Source organism: Chiloscyllium plagiosum, unplaced genomic scaffold (assembly GCF_037043375.1).
Source record: "Chiloscyllium plagiosum isolate Xiang-an unplaced genomic scaffold, Cpla_swu_hap1 HiC_scaffold_4, whole genome shotgun sequence".
NCBI classification, from domain to species: domain Eukaryota; kingdom Metazoa; phylum Chordata; class Chondrichthyes; order Orectolobiformes; family Hemiscylliidae; genus Chiloscyllium; species Chiloscyllium plagiosum.
In genome coordinates, this window is record NW_028270142.1 from 139,375,452 (window position 1) to 139,388,745 (window position 13,294).

General features: G+C 39.8%; 1 protein-coding gene across 4 annotated transcripts in view; it reads right to left on the reverse strand.

Annotated features, from left to right (window-relative positions):
* Window positions 1-13,294, reverse strand: part of vps13b (vacuolar protein sorting 13 homolog B) — a 977,967-nt gene that overhangs the window by 739,815 nt on the left and 224,858 nt on the right. For all 4 annotated transcript variants that reach the window (XR_015757055.1, XM_043687669.2, XM_043687667.2 and 1 more), the window contains exon 17: window positions 215-399. Coding sequence is in view for 3 of the 4 variants with exons in the window: in XM_043687669.2 (XP_043543604.2) it covers window positions 215-399 (185 nt within the window). In the remaining variant the exon portion in view is untranslated. The remainder of the gene's footprint in view (window positions 1-214; window positions 400-13,294) is intronic.

Consider the following 13,294-nt stretch of genomic DNA (forward strand, 5'->3'; position numbering starts at 1 on the left):
AAAGTCACTTTTCTTTGCTGAAATTGGTATGAAATGAAGCAACACAGCAGCGGTCCAAATAACAAAACTCATCAAATGCACGAAAAATGATTTTGATAGGAGCTGCATTCAATACCAGTATTTGGTTGCTGGGTGGCCAATCGTACTGAGGTACGTGGCCTAGCTTTGAGCCACAGATTGAATAATGGTTGCAATTAATAAAAAGACGTCTTACCTGAAGGTCTGAAGATGTCCTTAAGTAAAGCTTCATCTACTGGCAATGATACTGATGTTCCCGTATTGTGTGTCCAACTCTGTAAAATGCTTTGCAGCAGTAAGGTCTGGGCCCTCGTAGCTTGTAAAGTCAGACTGGGCAATTCAAATATGCACTCTGTAGTCGGGACAAATGGACGTTTCAACCTATTGAACACAAATTGAAATTAATCAAGGTGTGAACTTTCATAGGACATATCCGAAAAATAATTTTACACCACTGAACCAGGCCACTCAATCTAAATTAGTGTCCATGCCTCATAAGCTCCAATCTTCCTCCCACCTTAACTGGACTCACACAAAGGCATAGATCCTCTATTCTTTTCTCCCTTATGTACTTTTCTAACTTACCTGTAAATTTATCTCAACTATTCCATTTAGCAGCAAGTGCTCCGGATTTTGAGTTAAGAGATCTCCCGTAAATTCTTGATTGGATTTATTAGTGAGCATCTCACATTCATGAGCCCCAGTTCTCAAACGCCACGAGTGGAAACATGTTCCCTGCGTATGCCCTACCCAACAAATTATTTTACATTATAGTGTTTATCTAAAATGCTGAAATACTGACAGTTACTATTCCTTAGAAACAAGAGTATTAGACATTCGGTGACAAGTGGCAGAAACATTTGGACCACCTAAGTAACCAAACCACGTTTTGAGTTCCGTAACACACGTTTCTCTCTCCACAGATGCTGCCAGACCTGCTCAGTTTCTCCCGCAAGTTCTGTTTATCTTCAAGATTTTCAGCATCTGCAGTTCTTTGTTTTATTTTAGTAGCCCGCATAAGTGCCAAGTAATGACCATTTTCAAGGAAAAGATGAACCCAATTACTTCAGCCTGTATTACCCTACCTTATGGCCATAAAGGAATGGGCGCAGAAATAGACCATTCAGCCTATCAAGTCTGTTTTGCCATTCAATGAGATTGCAGCTGACCTAAAAATCCTTAACGCCACTTTCCTGCCTTATCCCCATAACCGTCCATTCCCTTACTGATGAAAAAGTTCTCAGTTTTGAATAAATTTAACAATGTAACTTCTACATCTCCAAGCAGTAACAAATTCCATAGATTCACTGGCTTCTGAGAGAAGAAATTTATCCTCTTCTCTGTCTTGAATGGATAACCCCTTATTCTGAGATAAGTCCCTCTGGTCTTAGACTATCCCACAAGGAGAAACAACCTTCCTACTCTGTCAACTCGTTTAAGACTCTTGCACGTTTCAATAAGGTCACTTCTCATTCTTTTAAACTTCCAATAAGTAAATGCCCAACCTAAATCCACCTGTGTTTTTACTTTCTGCTTTCTTTCTCCTTTTAAAAAATATTCAACTTTTTTATTCTTCCTGCCAAAGTGCATAACATCATATTTCCCCACAGTATATTCCAACTGCCAAGTTTCTGCCCTCTGGTTTAATCTGCCTTATCCCTCTGTGTCATGCTGACTGCTTGCCTTCCCAGCTATTTTTCTGTCATCTGCAAACTTGGCTTTAGTACATTCCCATTCTCATCCAAGTCATTAATATGTATTGAAGCTAATTGTGGTCCCAACACTGATCCCTATGGCATTCCATAAGTTACAGGTTCCCATACTGAAAATAGCACCCCTCTTTACCTGAACTCACCGTCTTCAATTAGCTAGCTAATCCTCTATCCATACTAATATGCTAATCCAACACATTAAGTTCTTATCTTATTAAATAGTCTAATTAGATTAGATTAGATTAGATTACTTTACAGTGTGGAAACAGGCCCTTCGGCCCAACAAGTCCACACCGACCCGCCGAAGCACAACCCACCCATACCCCTACATTTACACCTTACCTAACATTACGGGCAATTTAGCATGGCCAATTCACCTGACCTGCATATCTTTGGACTGTGGGAGGAAACCGGAGCACCCGGAGGAAACCCACGCAGACACGGAGAGAATGTGCAAACTCCACACAGTCAGTCGCCTGAGGCGGGAATTGAACCCAGGTCTCTGGCGCTGTGAGGCAGCAGTGCTAACCACTGTGCCACCGTGCCACCCTAATGTGTGGTGCTTTATCAAATGTCTTCTAAAAATCCAAATATATTAGATCTGCTACTTCCACCTTATCTATGATGTAGCCACACTAACCTCTTTGACCAAAGTTCAAGTCCCATCTGCTCCAGGCATAACATGTCTGAGTAGGTTAGTTAAGAATATCTTCCAGTTAACCATTAGTCATGCTTTTATGCTCAATGTCAAACCTGTCTACCATTGGTATACAGTAGCTACAGTATGGATTGAGTGCAGCAATTCACCAGTCTTATCTTGATATCATCTCTGAGCCACATGACTTTTGTTACCAAGAAAACAAGCATCAAAATCACAGCATCACCATAAACACCAAGTGATACATCATCCTTATAATGAAATATATCACTATTCTCCTACTGCCACAGGAGGCAAACTCTTTCCAATTAAAAGAACCCCACCATCATAACTACACAATTGTCCAAGAGGACAGCCACAAACAACTTATGAGATTTAAGAGAAATGATCAATAAATGTCACCTTGCCAGTAACACCTGAACACCAAATTTTAAAAAAAGTAAGCTGATATGGAAAGCTTTGAGCCAGTGTAACATTTTGTACAGCTTGTTCTGTGTTCATCTCTTTCCATTGTGACAATTGGATTACGCACATGATAAATATTTTCTCAGCTACTTTGGAAGAAATCAAAGGAAATGATATGGGCTCCTTTCCATTAATTGTTAAAGGGGGTTTTTATATTCAAACCCCAGATAGGCTTCAAACTCATCTTTACTGAATAACCATTACCATTTAGAAAAAGTACTGCTTTTCATTTTTGGCAAAGTCACAACAAATGTTTGTTAAAGGATGATGATGACCAGTATGACTGTTTTATTAAATAACTAATACATGGCGCTCAGCAGCACAGGCCTAGGATATGAACCAAACTGATACATTTCTGCAGGATCTCTGAAAGCATCACACTGGAATAGCTTGAAAAGCAGGTCTTGAACAAGTGAGGTCTCAATCTAGCTTGAAAGAACCAAGAATGCCCTCATGGGTGTCAGAATCTCTACTTACCCTTGATATAGCACTTAGATAAGGATAAAAGGGTAAGAATGAGGATTCCATGGATCAGAGATGCCACGTCCTTGGCATCAATGGCTTTGGTATCAGAACGAGATCGGAACTAGCAGTCAATCAAGAAGAAGGTATTGGGACAATTGAGAAATTAAAGCTGTAGAACACAAAGTAGAATGACAAAGTTGCAAAAAGAACTGCAGTAAATGGTGGGCAGTTGGAAGTAATGGTTTTAATAGTATGCTGCTCAACTAAAAGTAAATGACAGACAACACTCTGACCATAGTTTTTGTATTCAGAGTGGCTCTGGATAGGTCAATCTCAAAGATGTCAATATCAAACAAGTGTCAGACTGGCCAGATTCTCCTGCAAAACATTAAACCTTTTTCCATTAATTCATCTCATCCACCATTCATGTATGTCTTTTTCCTAACTTCAAGTATAACCTTTCCATGTATGTTTGAGCCTGGATCAAAACTTCCAAACATAAAAACTATAATTTATAGGCAATCCTATACTGCCCTGCAAAGTTCCATTAACCAGTCCTCAATAACCCAAAACTTTTAAACTTTATTTACAAATCATCTACAATCATACTGTAAGCTTACAATACAATCTCCATCTGCATTTTGGTGCATGCAATAGCCATTTTCTCCAGTCTGCTATAAATTGCAGAGTGGAAGAAACTAAGGACTGTAGATATTGGAGATCAGAGTCAAAAAGTGTGGTGCTAGAAAAGCACAGCCGGTCAGGCAGCATCAGAGGAGCAGGAGAGTTGACGTTTCGAGCATAAGCTCTTCACCAGGAATGTCAACGGAGAAAAGTTCAGTGAGGCAGGAGCTGGCTGAGACAATGCGTTGACTGGGGCAGTCAGGTTTGTGAATTTTGGGTAAGAGGTAGAACCTAGCAGTGCGGGGTTCCTGTACTGTGAAGTTGGAGGCTGTTGGTGGCAGGTCCCCTCAGGTGATGATATTGTGGATGGTCTGGGAGATGATAGTTTGCTGATGAGGGTCGTAGTCAAGGGGGCAGTAGGGGGAGCTGTTCGCGAGTTGGCACCTGGCTTCACCAATGTAGAGGTTGGTGCACCAAACTACCACAGATTCCCTCATGTCTGCTGGTTTGCTGGTGAGTTTGGGGTTACAGCAAAAGGAGTGAAGGGCTGCACATTGCAAGAGTGAGAGGTTGAAGTGGGTGAAAGTGGTGGACAGGTTGAGGTGGTTAATGTCACAGCGGCAGTTCAAAATGAAAGGATCGAGGGCGGGTAACAGACCAGAACGGGGTGTCCAGGTGGATGGAGTCTGTTGGAGTCGGGAAAAGGGATCCTCGGAGGGTGGGTGGGAGTCCTGAAGGAAAAAATAAGCACAGAGGTGGAGGCGATGGAACAAAAGATAGGTGACACAACGCATGTTGAACCATTGATTCGGAAGCGTAGTGGGATGAAGATGAGGCCTTTACTGAGGATTAATCATTCATTCGCAGTGAGGAGAGGTCTGGGGATGGTAAAAACATGGCAGGGCTAGAAGCTAGGACCTGGTGTGGGGCAAATTCTTGATGAAGAGCTTATGCTCGAAACATTGACTCTCTTGCTCTTCGGATGCTGCCTGATCGGCTGTGCTTTTACAGCACCACACTCTTTGACAAATTGCAAAGTGTTCAGTGATTACGAGCTATCACTTGCTACATCTAACATTTTCCCAAAAGGACTCAGTTTTTGGCTTTAGTTAAATCTACTTTCATCTTCTGATATCAAGACATTCCGAATTTCATTTATTAGTGAATAAAACCGAAAGAACTGCTGCAAGTCAGAAACAAAAAAACTGAAGTTGCTGAAAAAGCTCAGCAGGTCTGGTAGCATCTGTGGAGAGAAATGAGATTTAACATTTCAGGTTAACTCCCCCCACCCCGAGAACTTGCAGCTCTGAGGATGGGCCACTCGACCTGAAACATTAACTCTCATTTCTCTACACAGATGCTGACAGACCTTCTGAGCCTTTCCAGTAATTTCTGTTTTTTGTTTCATTTACTGGTAGTTAGTTCCTCTCTCTTCCAGCTTCAGCACATTAAACTGTGACCACCTAACTAACAGTAGTTAAACCTGGTTCTGTGAAGAGAGAAGCTTGGTTAATATTTCAGATTGATGACTTCAAAAAAAGGCCTTTGACCTAAATTATCAATTGTTTCCCTCACCACAGATGCTGCCAGACCTGATCAGCATTTTCTGTTTTTATTTCAGATTTTCAGCAACTGCAGTGTTTTATTTTTATAAAGTGAGTGTTTTTGGACTTGCAGCTGAGATGTCAATTCAGGAAATAGTTTCCTGATGCAGTCCCAATTCATACACCAAACGTCACACTTGACATTCCTTTCAACTTTATTAATCTACAAGCTAAGAAAGACTCTGGATTCAATCACAAATATATGTCAAATTGTTTAATCTTAAACAAACAGCAGTAGGACACTACAACTGACCTCAGTACAAGTCATTTGGGGGTATTTGAGAATGCAATACCTTCTGGAATGTATAAATTGTTAATAGGATCAGCCTCATCTGCAAATATGCCAGCATGGAATAACCTTCTGGCATTGGCTGTCCAGAGCGCTTAATTAGAATGATCAGCCTAAAGTGTACTCTACCCTTGAGAAATGCAAATTTCAAAAACAAAAGGTGGTGGGGGGCATGGCCGTCTGCATTGGAGATGGGGGGGGGTGCGTGGGGAAGAGCAAGATAAGCTTTTTCTTAAAAGAAAGTAATTGAAAACATACCAAGTGGATGATCCTTTCAGCTCATCAGAATTGAGCTCGAAAGTCAGAATTTTATAAAACATTGTTGATTTAAGTTCGTCATTCTCACAGTCTTGCATGCAGACTCATTAAGTAGTGAAGTGTGTAATACACCACAGTTCTCTGCAAAACATGTGTACGTTTTCCAGGTTTAGGTCTATAAAAATTAGGTCAAACTCTATACTCCCAGGGAAAATAAATCTCGATAAAACCAGCAGATCAAGCATCTCATTAAAAGAAAACTTGGAAAAAGTCCAGTATAAATTCAGAACTAGAGTGATTGACAGGTCTCTTTCTCTCCACTCCTTGCATCCCCTACAAAAAAAAAGTGGAAATTTAAATGATCAAAACAATTAAGTTGCCTTAATGAAAATCATATTGAAAATTCTTCTCATTGATACTGATGAAAACATACTATTTGGTACAGGTAAGTAGTTTTTGTTCACAGGATTTAGTATGTGCAGACTTAAAGAACCGCTATTCATGCTTTCAAAATCAACACCTGCCTAAGACTGAAGGAATATTACAACAAGCAGCTGGCTTTAATGGTTTACATAGAGTCCCAAAATGCAAGCCTGAAACCCGCAGAATGTTTCCAAAAATTTCATTTTGATTATTACTCATATCCTGTGCAATGTAAAACTGTATGTTCATTTTTTCCAAAATAACAGCAAGTTCTAACTAGTTTTTTTTTTATTACTGCACTGTGCACATTACTGGTCCAACATACTTTGACAGCACCCGACACTTGGAATGTACAATCTACACAGATACATTTCAATGGCAAAGTTGTGGTCAAAGCTGACACTAAAGCTAAGAGTGTTGTATATGATACAATGAACAGTATTCTACGTAGTTAAGTCATATGGAATAACAAAATCCAAATCAGCAATAATTCCCTGTTAATTATAATTCAAAAAGTAATCAAATTCAGAAATAAAACATGTATTATATTTTACACTGCATCACATCCAAGTTGGTCATAAAATGCAGACTGATCTCAGGAGTTTTGAACAAAAGTAGTCATTGTTTGTCTGTCGTTGTATTATAAATCCAAGATTTGTAGTTGTAGAGTACAAAACATGGTCTGAGTTTTACTGCTGGTTTCAGATCACAAGCTGCACAAGTATGTGGGCATAATGGAATATTTTTAGTTTGAAGATTAAAAGAGTACAAGCAGTACAAACAAACTTGTGAAATTCACAGGCAAGAATAGACCAGCTAGTCCATCAAGGCTGCCTCAAACCACACTATGGTCAGATCATCATGGTAGCTTCTCCAAAACATAGTACAAAGTATGGAATAAAATGCACTACAGGTACAGAAGGGAAACAACACAGCATAAACAGAAACAAAACAGGTAACAGGGGAGAGAAACAAGATTCATGAAGTTTGTACCAAAAAAAGAAAGGGCAATCAATAACCCAAGTCTAAGACCACATAGGATCTCTCCACCCTGCAGGCACTCTGCCTCTATTCCTGATGAAGGGCTTTTGCCTGAAACGTTGATTTTCCTGCTCCTCGGATGCTGCCTGAACTGCTGTGCTTTTCCAGCACCACTCTAATCTAGAATCTGGTTTCCAATATCTGCAGTCCTGGTTTTTACCACATAGGATCAGACTAAGGGTAAAACAGGTGCCAAAAGAGAATGAGAAAATACAAACAACTTGAAATGTAACACCAAAAATATCTTACAGTATAGAAACAGAAGCCATTCCAGAAAAAGTCAAATGTCTCCAACATGTAGTTGACTACTAGGATTTGCCATAGATAGCAAGTATCTTATAGGCAAGTTTTTAGCACAGAGAAAATCAAGGACACATTCTGTTAGCTAACACTGTTTAAAATGCTGGCATAATCATGAGATCGCAAATTAGTAATTTTCTCAACAATTGCAAACAATTCCTCAACCGACTTGGAAGCAAGGTAAGATGATATGATAGATTTGTGAATTTATTGTGACTGTCTAAGGCAATTCTAGCCTCGGGCAAAGGTAATGTGTCTACAGATAAAAGAGGATGGTTACATTGGTCTACTTGTACTGCATAATTTGTGGAAGGCAAATGGAAAATAAAAACGAGAGACAAATCAAGGAGACAAGTGAAAAAAAGATTACACTTCTAAAATTTTTCAATGACCCACTCAAAGGAACAGGTATGAAGTTAATAGACAGAAGGAAACAGAATTCCTAAAGTGCATGTAGGAGTACTTCCTCAAAGAGTGTATTATGCCTACAAGGGACTAACACAGACTATTTAAGTCAGGTTTGGGTATACACTTCAGAAGCTATGACTGTAATATGACTAGAGTTAAGGTTTCATATATAAAGAGAAGTGATTCATACAAAAGCACTAACAAAAAGTTTTGCTGCACAAATTCAGTCTGAGTCTAGCAGAAGCATGGATACATGCCATTTGAACCATATGGACTACCATTCAAAATACAATTTAAAGCAGAAATATCAGAAGCTTTGGAGTAGGTCACCCATGCCTGAAAGAACATGCAGCATAAGAGAGGGAAATAAAAGAAAAGAAAAATACGTTACAAAAAGGATATTAAAATATTAAGCAGGCCTAATATATTATTTGCATTGGCTGCCCTGTCCTTTTAAGTGGTAAGGGTCATGAGCCTTGTTGAATTGTACCTTGTGATACAGTTTGCAGCTACAATGCATCAGTGGCAAAGGAAGTGAACGGTGAAGGAGTTACATGGAGTGCAATCAAGCAGGCTGCTTTACCCTGGATGGTGCTGAGCTTCTTGAGTGTTGTTGAAGACTTACACATCCAGGCAAGTTGACAATATATCATCACACTCCTGACTTGTGTCTTCTAGATAGTAGGCAGTTTTTGAGGAGTTGGGGCAGAATTCCCAAACTCTGACCTGCACATGAAGCCACAGTATATGGATAGTCCAGTTCAGTTTCTGGTCAATGTCAATGCCCTTGATGTTGATACTGGGAATTCAGAGATGTTCGGCGATAGGTAGATTCCCTCTTGTTGAACATGGTGATTCTCGCCACTTGTGTGGAAAAAAATATTAATTGCCACTTATCAGCCAAAGCCTAAATGTTGTCCAGGTCCTGCTGCAAGGAGACTAGGACAGCTTCATTATCGGAGTCATTGTGAATAATGCTGAACAGTGTGTAAGTATCAGCAAGCATTCCCACCTCTGACGTTAGAGGGAAGATCATTGAGGAAGAAGTAGATGAGAAAACTAACCTTTGAAGCTCCAGCAGTGATGCCCTGTGGTTAATTTCAAAAAACAAAAACATCTGCCCTTGTTTTAAGTATGGCTCCCACCAGTAGAAAGTTATCCCCCATGATTCCACCGAATCCAGTTTTGCTAGAGTTCCTTGATGCCAGACTCAGTCAAACGCTGCCTTGATATCAAAGCTAGTTACCACTGTTTCCATTCTGCAATTCAGCTCTTCTGGTCATGTCTGGACCAAGGCTGCAATGAGGTCAGGACTTGAGTGGGACTGCTGATAACTACTCAACTTCAAATTGTTAGGTCTGTTTGAAATCTGCTATGCACCACAATACTATGTAGCCTTTGTGGGCACCAGCGAGATGGCAAATGTGAGATTATACCAAAAGGCAACAAAAAGTTGAAGTTGCTCAGTGATATTGTTTAAGTGTGAAATCCAAATTATATTATTTTGTTGCAATGCTAGTAAAATCCTGGGCAGAATTCTATGTAATAAGTGCTTGCATTAATTGGCTACTAACTTAAATATGTGCAATATTCAGATACAGCTGGGTGTTATCGCTAAAACAAAATGAACATATTCTGACTATCAAGTTGTAAATTAATGAACATTCAAACACTTTTCAAATTAATTATTTATAAAAACCATCTGCTTCTTCACAAAGTCATTTATACCTTAAAGGGTTTTTAAAAATTGCAAAAAGCTTTTAGCACTATTTTTTCTTTATAGATCTCTACATTAATCTTGGTACTCTGGCAGCACTATGTGTATGGCCTAAATCTTGTTTGGCTTCTTACATCCTAGCAATGCAACCACCATTAACCTCCTCCTAAACAAAATAACTTCCATCACAGCCATTGATGTTCCATGGGGATCAGTGTTGGGACCACAGCTATTCATGTTACATATCACAATCTGGACAAAGGAAATGAGGGAACAAAAACAAAAACACCTGGAGAAACTCAGTCGATCTGGCAGCATCTGTGAATAGAAAGCAGAGTCAAGGCTTCGGACCTGGCGACCGTTCGTCAGAGGAACTGAGGCCAATGTTGCTAAGTTTGCAGATGACACAAAAGTTAGGTGGAGATTACAGAAGATCATGGACAGGCTAGGCAAGTGGGCAAAAAGTGGCAGAAGATACACAATGTTGGAAAGTGTGAAGTTATGCATTTTGACAGAGGCTTTGACTAATTTCTATATAGGGAAAGGCTTCTGGAATCCGAAGCACAAAGATTTGGTAGTCCTAGTTCAGGATTCTCTTTAGGTTAACATGCAGGTTCAGTTGGCACTTAGGAAGACAAATGCAATGTTAGCATTTATTTCAAAAGGGCTAGAGGACAAGAACAGGGACGATACTGCTGAGGATCTATAAGATTCTTATCAGACCACATTTGGAATATTATGAACAGTTTATGGGCGGCACGGTGGTTCACAGCGCCAGGGACCTGTGTTCGATTCCCGTCTTGGGCAACTGTCTGTGTGGAGTTTGCAATTCTCCCAGTGTCTGCATGGGTTTCCTCCAGGTGCTCCAGTTTTCTCCCACAATCCAAAGATGTGCAGGTCAGGTGAATTGGCCATGCTAAATTGCCCAAAGTGTGAGGTGGATTAGTCAGGGGTAAATGCAGGGGAATGGGTTTGGGTGGGTTGCTCTTCGGAGGGTCGGTGTGGACTTGTTGGGCCGAAGGGCCTGTTTCCACACTGTAGGTAACCTAATCTAGTTTTTGGCCTACAGAAGGATCCGCTGGTGTTGGAAGGGATCCAGAGAAGGTTCACAAGAATGATGCCAGAAATGAAGGGCTTGTCATATGAGGAACGATTGAAGACTCTAGGTCTGCGTTCAATGGAGTTTAGAAGGAATGGGGGAGGGATGGATCCAATTGAAAGTTAGAGAATACTGAGAGGGCTGAATAGAGCAGCCACGGAGAAGATGTTTCCACTGGTAGGAGAGACAGGATCCGAGGACATAGCTTCAGTTTGAATGGACAACCCTTTAAAACTAAGATGAGGACGACTTTCTTTGGCCAGGTGGTGAATTTGTGGAACTCGTTGCCACAGAAGGCTGTGGAGACGAAGTACCAAATATGACTTTAAGACAAAGATAGATAGGTTCTTGACTAATATGTGGATCAAGGTTTAAGGGGAGAAAGCAGGATAACGATGTTTAGAAACACATTAGCATTATCAAATAGTGGATCAGACACAATGATTCAAATGGCCTAATTCTGCTCCTATATCTTATGGCCAAAGTAACTCATTTAGTATCCCAGCCATGGCCTTGTCGCTCTGCATTCAAAAATCCTCCTTTAATACAATTTACATGCCGAGAAGACTTAAAGATTCTCTTTAACATTAGCTGCTAATCAGTACACATTCTTTCAAGATATTTTTCACTCAATAAACATAGCTAATATGAAAATAAACATGATCTTCAGATCTTCTCTACATCACTGCACGTGAAGAATTGTTTGCTTGACCATACAACAAAATTTAAGGCCAATAACTCATCTTACTCAAACACCGTTATGTCTCTCGTACCTCTAGAAATGACCACTCCAACACATAAGTCTCCATAAACCTGAGCTCATCCAAAACCTATGCCCCAACTCATATCAAATCCTACTTACCTATCATTCGTTTGTTCACTAATCCAGCCTGACAACCTTTCAATTTTAACGTTTCATTCAGACTTTCAAATTTCTCCATGGCTGGGTCCCTTCTTATTTGTCACCTCCACCAGTGCTACAGTCTTCCAGATCTCTATCATTCTCTGCATAAATTGGTTGAATTCTTGTGTCACTGGCAGCCATTTCCTACAGCTGCCTTGGTCATATTTCCTGTAATTCTATCACTACTTCCACCTCTCTTACCAGTCTCTTCTCAAACCTATTTTTTGACCAACTTTCTGTCCTAACATTTCTCTGCATTAAATTTTGCTTGATTACACTTCTATGAAGTTGCTTGATGATTTTACTACTTTTAAAGTACTATAAAAATTACATTTATTGTGATTCATTCATTTGAAGAGAATCTACAACTTAAATAGCTAAGTTGTTCTGTGCATTCCCAGTTACTATAATTAATGCCAAAAACTGCATGGCTCAATTCTGGATTGACTAGATTTTGCAGCATGAAACATGAAACAAGACAGATGATTTATCAAGTGTGGATTATATATTTCATCCAATGATTGATGTCTGACTGTTTTTCACAACAGCACAGAAGTAGAACTCAAGAAAACAACTATGAAAACAAAATCTCTTGTGGGGTTGATGGTGTGTGTGAACTCTTTGAATCCCACAAAGATTTAATCAAAGAGCTCGGATGCATTTATAAATGTGTTATGCCACTAAGCCATACATATGAGAGACAGCAGTAGCTTCAAAGCCACTGCCAAAGAGGATTGCTCAACACCTTATGCCTCATGGCTGCCAGACTGTACAAACAGAACGCATTATTTCACACTGCTCTTTTAAGCTTGTCTTTTTTTTTCATCATTAGTTGACACCTCATATTTCCATTACAGTAACAAAGATAAATATTACCACAAACCTTTGAACCCAATGTACAGCTGTGAATATAATCAGAGTGCTATAAATTATTTGCTGGTACATTAGCGCTGGGAATATGGTCTTAATGTAATATTCACACTCAATTTTCTTCCTCTGTTGAACATAATTAGGTTATAAAGCGAATGCAACCCAATGTTGTCTTTACACTTGCTGACAAGAGGTGGAGTTACTTCTTGGCAAAAAGATATCTAGTTTGCAGAGGCTGAATGTCAACACTCTGGCATCTCCTCCGACCTTCCGTTACATCATGACCAAATTCACCAAACATCTATTATTTCCCAAACAGACACTGTTCTCTTCTCCTCATGTCAACATACCACAGCCCACATCTACCTCCTCCTTAAAGTCAAAAAACTGTCCAAAAGATCCATTATGTGGATTTCAATCCAGGACTGTGCCTAGGCAT